This window comes from Cydia pomonella, chromosome 3 (assembly GCF_033807575.1).
Source record: "Cydia pomonella isolate Wapato2018A chromosome 3, ilCydPomo1, whole genome shotgun sequence".
NCBI lineage: Eukaryota > Metazoa > Arthropoda > Insecta > Lepidoptera > Tortricidae > Cydia > Cydia pomonella.
This window is the reverse complement of record NC_084705.1, coordinates 4,141,027-4,151,857: the sequence shown is the minus strand read 5'-3', so window position 1 is coordinate 4,151,857 and position 10,831 is coordinate 4,141,027. Positions and strand designations below refer to the sequence as shown.

Genomic DNA, 10,831 nt, shown 5'->3' with positions numbered 1-10,831 from the left:
AAGGTTGTTAGACGTTCAGTCAGAACGCTCACCAGAAAATAATTACAATTCTCACTGTGTCGAGATTCCAACTTCGCGACCCTAAGGACGAATCCGGACTTCACACGAACATACTTTTCGATGTCAACGACCTTTGTATGGTAATGTAGACAGGACACATGCAGAAGTGTCTTGGGTGTTGCAGAGGTGCAGAACGCAGCAAATTGTTGGTTCCAATGGATTGGTGAGGTACTGCACTGATTCTGACGAGCTATAGCTTCCTTCTTTTTCACGCCTTCTTGAAGCCATCTCTGTCGCATCGCGACTCCCTGAGGGTCGGCTGTGGCTAGTCCTTGTGAACAGGGTACTAATAAAGATGTTATCATAATAATAAGAATGGTTGGCAGTATAAATATTTATTATTTATCATTTTTATTATAGATGATAAATCATGTAACAGAACAATTGAGGCAAAGGTGACATTATAACGACTTGCTATGAAGAAATAAAAAATACCCGTGCGAAATATCTATCTAATATGCGGATTTAAGTAGGAATCAACTGCTTTAAACTTCCAAAGCATATACTATCATAAACTGTCTGTGTATGTAATAAGAAGTAAGAAGTTTTAGTAAGAAGTATTGCAACAATAAGAACAATTAAATCTCAGTAGTTAAAAGAGCAATATCCTAATTGCAGGATCCATTATTTTACGGAATTGTTATACTCCTACTTAACGTAATTACGTAACGTAATAACCCACAGAAATATATAACTCCCGTCTTTGGTCTGGTGTAATGTTAGGCGTTTCTTTTAAATAAATTATGCTTTTTTTTCATCAAATCACACTTTAGATGTACATTTCAACTTCTGTTACTAACTGGTTTGGTGAAAAAACTATTGACACAATGTAGAAAGAAAAGTAATAAATTCTTGAAATAATAACCAAACAGCCCACAACTTAGCACAACAACTCACTGCCTAAAACGGAATCTGCGAAGAAGAGTTCTTTATACGAAAAACTGTATCGTTCTTGGCGTAGACATATGTTTATACAATACACAGATCATCAAATTTCTATAACATCTACTCAAATTTAATTTCCATATGCATCGACAATATATATTGTAACCTACTGGTTATTTTTATTGAAAGCTTTCATTGTCTAAAGTTATCTTTACGACTTGTAAGTCGTTTTATCAAGGAAATTTTAAATAACATCGCCAACGCTGCAACAGAAATACAGTCATCATCCGACTGTTGCCTTTATTCGCGAACATAACCGAAAATTAAGTTTTTGGAGGATCAATACAAACCCAGATTTTTGACATAGATTGACGTTCAACGTTTGTCTCTCTAGATGTCCCCGGATGGGTATCACCCTGTCGTTTTAATAAAGTGAGATCTGCCCCCGAATCCGCCAAAAGCGTGGCCGATGTTCGCTTAAAACAATGGCCAGTGTAAAGCTGAGGGTCTGGAAGTTTCAAATACGTTGCGATATCCCTCGGTATCCCGCCTATCTTATTAACACCCATTGGCTGTCTTGAGCACTTGCCCTTGTGATACTGCAAGAAGAATCGGTCAGTCTTTGTATTGGGTGGCCGTAAAGATTTATACTGCTCGACGATCTGTACGTATTCCTCACGAACGACAAAGGATCTGTTATTACTTGTCTTTGGTAATTTTATTAATAACAGTGTTTCTGAATGTTTTTCGATCCCATCGACGGTAAGGTTCAGGAGTTCGTTCGTACGGCATCCTCCGTTTATTCCCAATATGAGTATGACCTGCAAAAAAATACATATTAGTAAGTAATTAATAATTATAAATGGCTAATACATACGTTATAACAAACGAATTTAATAAAATAACTAACGTCACTAAGACAAAATAAAAATATACCATAAATTTACTATAAAACGTTAAAGAAAACGGCAAAAAGCGCATTGAAATTAGCCAAAAGTGTGGCACAGATCAATGGCCTGGTATCCTAATGTGCGAAAGTTTGTACGAACAGCTGTTTGGATTCTTTTTCCTCAACCACGCCTAGTCAGGTGAAAAGATTTGGATGAAATTTGGCATAAAAATAGATTATAAAGTAAAAGTATAACAGAATGCTTATTGCCGAATGCAGAATGCCTGATTTCCCTGCCTGAGGAGTGAAATTAGGTTTTAAATAAGATAAGTTTATTAAGCTCTAAGCGGATTTCACTCCATCGGCCCCACATGTCCGACTATAGAAGGTTTGGAAGTTTAACAAACCCTAGTTTAACTAACTCGAACGTAGTCACGGGCGTGGGCTAGTACTTTATTAATTTTTTAAAACTAGGTACTTACTTTTGCACCAAGATATATGATATCCGGAGCTTCATTTATAAATTTATCAATGTCAGATGGTGTAAATATTTTGGACTTTTTCGGATTGTGTCCCACTGACATTCCCTTCAAAAATGTTACGAGCTCTTTATAATCCTCAATATGCACGTCATCCTTGGTTTTTATCGTGGCTTTCAGCATGGAGTAAATACTCCACATTGTCGGTGGTTGCTTCGTGTGAGACAAATGCATGAAATACGACAATAGCACAGTTTCCGACATAGTGTTTTCACTATTTTCAAGTCGCCATTTGTTGAAGTTGTCGTACGCTTTTAAATATTTATCCCGAGATTTTTCCGGGAGGAAAGTTAATTCGGGGTCCTTCGCTGTTCCTCTTAATTCATCAGTGGGTAAAAGTCCTTCCTCGTCGCTCGTTTCACTCATGATTTCTGAAAATGATTCAAAATCAAATTTAGTTGTTATAAGAGAAACGAGAAAAAAATATAACATTTTGAACTACAATTGCAAAATCTAAGGGCGTTTAGAGGTACATAATAGAATGTTACAATAATAATTAAAATGGTTAAAATTTGTAAAATATATTTTTTATTTGTTACTTATGTTATCTCTATCTAATAGGTAAGTATATAGGTAAGTATCAGGTCCACATGAAAAAAACATTTAAGTTTTAAATATTTAAGTATTTAGGTGGTAGTAATTGACAGGACGCATTATTATATAAAATTACCTTAAAACATAAACTAACATAACTAAAGAAATATATAACTCCCGTCTTTGGTCTTATGTATACTAGGAGGTTCATGCTCATGTGTCTCTTGCAAATAAATGATGCGATTATTTTCATCCAATTTCACTTTAGATGTACATTTTAAAGTCTGTTTCTTCGAGCAGAAGTAGTTCCCGCGGCCTTTCACGCTGTACGTGTAACCGTTGACTAGGAGAAGATTGCCTCTATGTGTAGCGATAAATTGGGCTTCTAAAATGAAATCATAAGAAACGGAGAAAAAGGATTATTAATTCTTGAGGGAATTGAATGTGTGGTAGAAATATTTTATTTACAGCAATGTATAATACTTTTTTATCGTACTGTACGCTAAAATCACAATGGATTAAAGTCGGATCATGCAGACCAAGTGCTACGTCAAGTATAGAGCTTATGGCTAACAGAGCTCAAGATGGGATTTTCGTAGTTACTCGAGCGTGTCAGATTAACATATGAGTGATATCACTTTTAGCCGTTTATATTGGTAAATTGGTGAGGGGATGATGACAGTAAAAAAAATCGTTAAGTAGATTGTGGTCTTTGGTTAGCTTGGTCCACGATGATGATATAATTGTGCTAATACTTAATATGACAATTATTTGTACGCATTCTCTTAATCTGACAGTTACAAGTTCGAAATACATTATCCGTCAGATTAACAAAATATCACTCATATATCTGACACGGTCGAGTCACTAAAAAATCCCTTATTGGGCGGCCCTACCATTATAGGAATATGTATGCATTCCTACTGCCAAATTTGTGCAAAGTTAGCGTGGTCGGTGGTAGTTGTTCTTTATGTACTTGAGATACAAATTCGTAAAAAATATTCAATTTTATTAAAAACAATGTATTAATAAAAAATATCTCCCAAAATAATGAATAAATTAAACAGTACATACCAGTCCATTTAAGGATTTAAGCTAACTTACAAGTCGGTCTTGAACAGAACAAAGTGTGTAGTGGCATGGAATGTTTTATTGCCGCACATTTGCAATAAAATGCCATGCAATGCAGCTTGGTCCGATTCTATTAAATTTTTTATTTTACAAACTGCTGTCGTTTTGGGTACGCTTTCTAATTTAAGACATATATATAATCCAACGTGACAAAATATGATTTTATACAATACTATTTAACAAGAACATATTTTCCGTCTTTAGTTTTCACTAGGTTCAGTTCTGGAACTTCATGATTGTGGACGTCTCGCATGCCTACTATCACATTACTGTCCTCATTCAATTTCACTCTCGCTTTACATTTTCCCACGCGCCTCTTCGAGCAGCAGTATAAGCCAGGAATTTGACGGCTGTATGTGTGGCCGTTTAAAAATAATAGGCTATGACCTCTTCTAGTCGGTACAAAGATGGGTCCTATGACAAAAAAACGTTTGAAGTATACAATACAATGTCTAAGTCTGAAAAATCATTCTTAGAGATATATACGCCAGAATGTGGCGAATGTAAAATCAAAATCATCATCATCATTTTTAGCCTCCAGTCGCCCACTGCTGAGCATAGGCCTCTCTTTGTGTACGCCACTTATCCGGGTCCTGGGCTAGTCGCATCGAAAAAATATTCTTGGAGCATCAGTACGCGCCATGAATGTGACGGCTGCATGTGTGAATTCTTTAATAAATCAGCCTATACTTAACAAGCATGTGCTAATCTTACAATGACATATATCATAATATGATGCTTCAAAACGCAGCAATAAGTACCTGGTACTGATGTCCAACCTTACATTTTATTTCAAATATCGTTTTTGAAAATTACAAAAAATCTTACATTATTAGCCCATGTTACTTAAAAGGTATGTACTCTCCAGTTTTGCTTACATACATGTTTGGCGGATTATGAATTTCATCTGCATCAAGTATCATACATTTAATTTCGTCTAACTACATTTTAGCTTTAAATTTTCACGCTGATTTGCCTGTGAAGCTAGTAGAGAAAGGTAAATACTTTTGACGCGTAATCTCACTCGCAAATATTAATGTTAATTGTAGGCATTTTTGAGGCTTGCAATTTTCAACAGCTTATGGCTATTCGACATTTGTGTTGTAGAAAATGTTATATCATAAAACAAAACAAAGGTTCAACTGAAATAAAATAATCTATATCCAAAAATGTTTGAATTAATTGTATTTTACGGTTCACTGTTTAACTGCTTGTATACGTGCTGTACAAGATAACGATTTGGTGACAATTTGTGAAAGTAATTGTGTGAACTTTAATCATGGACTCAAGGTAAGATTTGAAATCAGATTCCCTTTGGGGGCGTAGGTTTGTATCCTACCGGCTGCGCCAGGTTAAGGATATGAATCAAAGACCAAGTTCGGGCTGAGACAGACTCGTACTGAATTTATTTACCCACATGCATATATTACAAATATCAGATCTACCCACAGTTGTAGTGAATGCGGAATATGTCAGGCACTTCAATTTACATGCACATCAAGGATGTCAGAAAGAAGCATAGAGGTATTGTTTGCTGTCGTTTTGTAATTATGGATATTTACAATTCCTACTATTTCGTAGGTTTTAGTTAAAACTAAAGTCAGAGCGAAACACTTAACTATCGATTGATGAACGTTATGGTTACAATCAAATTTAACTTGTTTACGCCGTTAAGATTTTATCTGGAGCGAGTATCAAAAATTAGTTAACCAAGGCACTTAACTGAACATTAAAAAATCATGTATTCAAATGTTCAGCTAAGTGTCTTGCTTGAGGACAGTACACACTGCACACTCTTATTCGTATGCAGCATGTCTCTGTCTGCAGGCCCAGGAAATAGTGACGCAGCTGTGACCTGGCCTTTGTACAACTTATATAATATGGCCTCTCTATGTTAAAGCGGCCGTTTCCCAAAGAATTAAGTTACAAACAAACAAATCTTAAGTAATGCATATAATATGGCCTTTATACAACTTCTCTAAAACTAGATCTAGAACAGAATACTGTCATACACACAATTTTTTTACAAAGAATATGCAAAAAATTAGGTGATGGGTATATACTCTCTATCTTTGCTAATATGAAACATAGGTGGTTCATGGTTATGTGTTAACTCTTCATCAAGTATTACAGTATTAATTTCATCCAATTTAATTTTCGCTTTACACTTAAGCACGAGGCGTCTGGAACAGCAGTATTGTCCTGGGTTGACGCGGCTGTATGTGAATCCTTGGTACAGGAGAATCCTCCTGCTTTTTCTAGTCGTCAAAAACATAGGCCCTAAAAGATAAGGGGTTTTTAGTGAAGAGATATAGTCAGGGAGCTATATTTCAATACAGAACCAGTTGCAATGATGGTAGAAAAACTCATAAGTAACTTTTTGTAATCAAAAATATATAAAATTTCAGTTAATACTATAGTATTTACAGGTAGGTACAAACATTATAGACTACACCAACAGCGACACAACTACTCACTCATTGGTATCACATCTTTTTCTACTATAAAGGCTCAGTTTCACTAGTCGATAACTCTGCCAATATACCGCAAGTGGTATAACAGCATAACGACTAATGGAACTTATAATGGAATGGAATACGTTATGCTAATCTCCCCATGCGGCATGCGGGCCCTATCGATCAATGAAAGAAAACGAGTCCCCAAAAGCTGACCTATGGCATGGGTTATTGTAATATCCCATACCCCGCATGCGGCCAATATATCGACCAATGAAACTGAGCCTTAATAGGTACCTTTACGCATTTACACAGTACAAATGCTCAGTTAAATGTATCGGCTGTACGACTCATTTTAAAATACACAATGTCATAAATTTTACTTGATAGGTACATACTCCCCGTTGTTGCTAATGTGAAATACTGGCGGTTCGTGGTTATGAATTCCCTCTTCAACGAGTATGATATTATTAATCTCATCCAATTTCACCTTTGCTTTACACTTCATCACGGTTCTCTTGGAGCAGTAGTAATTTCCGAGAACTCCACGGCTGTATGTATGGCTGTTGTATAGTAGCAGATTATTTTTACCTTTTCTGCTTGGTAGAAAAATTGGTCCTAAAATAAAATGATGCTTCAGATAAAATCTGATTGTAATAAAAGAAAAACAGCAGAAAACCAAAAAGCTTAACAGAAAGAACTTTACTTGAACCTATAATAATATTGTGCCTATTCATAAAATTTCGCTTTTACTTTACATCCAGGGCAGCTATTGGTCCAAAAGGATTGCATTAAACCTTTTGGACCAATAGCTGCCCTGGATTATTTGACCTGGACATATACTTATGTATGGCTGCATGTCTGTTTATCTTGGACCTAAAATAAAGTTCTAAGACTAATTTTACTTGTGGGTAGAAGTAGTTATTTGTGCAGTGCAGAACTAACAACAGTAATAACCTCGACCTTTTAAGCACTTGACTAGTGGTAGTGGTGAGGTCGCCTAAAATACAAGATTTTTAAAGTTCAGGTTGATTATGGACTTAGAAACTAAGTTCACATCATATTCTTAAGGTACTATTCCAATCCAGATTACACCAGCATTACTGCAGGAGTATTGCAGCATGACATTACTGCCAACTACATTACTGCCTCAAATGTCAAAAGGGAGCAACAACTATATATTTTGACATTTATGTCAGTAATGCAGTCGGCTGTAATGACACGCTGCATTACTGCTGAAGTTGAATGTATTACTGCAGAAAACATCAAAATCATTATTTCTTGATGAAACTAGATACTTTTTTGATATTTCAGAATCATGCAGTGAATTTAGCAAAGTGTTGTTAGTAAAAATAAATAGTCTAATACAGTTTACCTTTATTTCGTAGGTATTAAACATTAGAACTTTTATTCTATTTATGCATAGATTATCAAACTTACTCTTATACTTTTTTCTGTTTTTTATATTGATTGTTATATAGTAATGTATAACCATATAATTAAAATTCTGATGATTCTTCATCATCATGCAAATTTTTCTTACATTTATTTTTTAAGACTTCTCTTTTAAATGGTTTATATGTATGATTTATAGATAGTTCCAGTACATCTCATACTCATACTCATACTTTATTAATAATATAAATTACAGGTCAGGCTTACATATAAAATAAATGGATTCAATTGACAAATTAACAAATCAATTATGATTACTAACATTAATTATTATTAATAACATTATTTGTTTATTACACTACTTATTTATGCATATTTTGAGGTCAAATATTCTTCGACACTATAAAACAGCCACCAATTTTTGAGTTTGAACTTGAAGCTATCAATATGGTTGAGGGCCATTTTAATAAATGATGAGCATTTCACGGATGTTTTGATACATTACCATTAAATGGCACCCTTCTTATGGACATGTCGGACATCTTTACAATAGATGTGTCTGTCTTATTGGATAATGTAGCCTTTTCCTGGTAGGCACTGGATTTGTACTGAAATTATATTACCTATGTTAAAACCAGATTACATATGTACAGTTTTATACATATACATTAATACCAGGTTAAAATAAAAATAAACATTTCTCATATGAACACAATAAAATACTTTCAAGTTAGTCATTATTCATACATCATGGGCCTAATGTTGGTGTGTGTGCCATTGCAACAGATATTGTGCTTAAAATAACACAAATCAATTTATTCAACAAAATAATTTGCAACAGATAGATTTTGTAAAAAAATTGCAGCAAACAAATACCTAAACAAACAGATGACAAAATGGAACATTCAAACAGCATTCATAATTTTTGCTTAATTAGCAAATTATCAGGTAAACCAATTAAGAAAACAGTTTTTTGCAAGGTTACAAAATTCAATGACACATTGAATCCAGTTTAATTAAGCTGAAAAAAGCACATCAAACATAGAAACGAATATTATTGACCCAAACAATATATAACATAGGAAAAAGCCTCATAAAAATAAAACAAATCTTGTCCAATCTGTGCCGTAACAACAAATGTATGTGGAAACTAATGTTAACCATATCAAAAATTCAATCAAAACTACAAGAATCAAAAGTCATAACCAATCATTTCAAAGCATATATACAATATAGTAAAAACATTCACTTTTTAATGTTTACAATCTGCTGTTGAATATGGAAAACAGATAGAGGCAAAATTTGAAAATCACATAAGAAAGTATCTTTTATGGAACCTTTCCCATGAGCTATTAGGGCCTATTTCACCTTATAAGTTCATCAAATATCCCAGAATTTGTGGGATGGCGCGAAAAAGCTATCCCAAGGAAAAATAAGCTTTGTTATTATCTATGTACTTACCAAAGCAGGTCCGCTACTCACTGGCAATCCATTTTTTGGGCATCACTAACACATCACAGCATCACAATAACAGATTCACTTGCATTTTGAACACAATACACTAGAAATAATTCACAAAACACGAAATATTCACACAAACTTACACAAAATTTTTAGGTTATGCCAAGTTTCACTTTGATTTTACGCCGATGTTGTTGATCTTTTGAGCTTCATTGTATTAATAAATAAAAACTAAAGTAATTACACACGCGACGAGTCTTTTTTAGTTGTTTGTTTGTTAGTAATATCAATATTATCGTAATTTTTGACATCCCGATGTTTACAACTAGTGTATACGTTTCGATACTACTGCGAACTGTCATAACGTAGTCGATCGAATTAGATGAAGTCTAATCGTAATCGACTCGCTGTTGGAATCATGAAACTGTAGAATATTGTGTATTTTAGTCGAATATTACTCTCCTTATGTTTTTTTTTTAAAGCTAAAAAGCCCGATAATAATAATAACGTTTATTGCTTTCACATTGATGTTCAGATTAACGAATAATGTTTCACAATATGACACCCTGTAAGGGTATTGCAATTTTATCGTACGCTAACACATAAAAAAATTCTCAAACATGCATTGAAATATTGATGTTATGTTCCTTATAATAGGCTGCGAAGTATGACGTATCAGGTGCGGCTAGGACAAGAGGTCGTTAATGGAATTTCACACAAATCTTGCAGGCCTAGGCCGGCAAAGTCCTTTTTTTTTAATTTTTATTCCACATAAATTTGTGGCACAGGCGTCATGACATTCTGCCACTATACGTATTAAAAAAACAATAAACGATGTGGTATGTACTTAGTATAGTTTTATTAACATAATAAAACTCATCCATGAACATAACAAATAACACATTATTATCAAATTTTTCTTAACTATACATATACACATTGAAATATTAATATTTCATCTAAATATTAGGTAGCGGTAAAAATGTTAACTCAGACGTGCCTCTAACCGTATAGAAAAAAGGTTTGGCGGGAAACTTGATAATTTTTTGCTGTAATTCTGTTGTATCAGATTTAATTTTGTTGTTTGTAATATTGTTTTGTTATAAATAATTCAATATGAGTTCGGACGAAACTACCGACTAAGAAATGATTATTGATTGCACCCCACCTGAATTAAGAGCCGAAGCAGTATTGGCTATACAGAACTTGCTGCCGGAAAAATCAAAGTCGAAATATATGGTTACTTATGACAATTTTATAAATTGGAAAACCAAAAAAAAAATGCCCACAGTTTCTCAGAACACGTGTTTTTGTCATATTTTAAAGAACTGGCAAAAACTAGAAAGTCTTCAACATTGTGGGCATTGTACTCCATGCTTAAGGCCACAATGCAGGTGAAACATAATATAAATATAAATGATAATATAAACATAATACAAATATTAACGACCGGTTTGGCCTAGTGGGTAGTAGTGACCCTG

The 10,831-nt window shown here is 34.0% G+C and overlaps 1 protein-coding gene across 3 annotated transcripts; it reads right to left on the bottom strand.

Annotated features, from left to right (window-relative positions):
• Positions 1-379: 379 nt before the first annotated feature.
• LOC133515846 (uncharacterized) lies at positions 380-9,822 on the bottom strand. 3 transcript variants are annotated; one of them, XM_061848437.1, is made up of 6 exons: positions 9,351-9,822; positions 8,395-8,497; positions 6,893-7,112; positions 3,044-6,318; positions 2,317-2,744; positions 380-1,766 (listed from the first exon to the last, which is right to left on the bottom strand). In XM_061848437.1, exons 5-6 carry the CDS (start codon positions 2,737-2,739, stop codon positions 1,269-1,271), a joined length of 921 nt encoding a protein of 306 aa, XP_061704421.1. In that variant the 5' UTR covers positions 2,740-2,744; positions 3,044-6,318; positions 6,893-7,112; positions 8,395-8,497; positions 9,351-9,822; the 3' UTR covers positions 380-1,268. The 3 variants fall into 3 exon arrangements, with proteins under 3 accessions (XP_061704421.1, XP_061704420.1, XP_061704422.1); XM_061848436.1 differs by having other exon boundaries at positions 3,044-7,112; XM_061848438.1 differs by having other exon boundaries at positions 3,062-7,112.
• Positions 9,823-10,831: the final 1,009 nt, after the last annotated feature.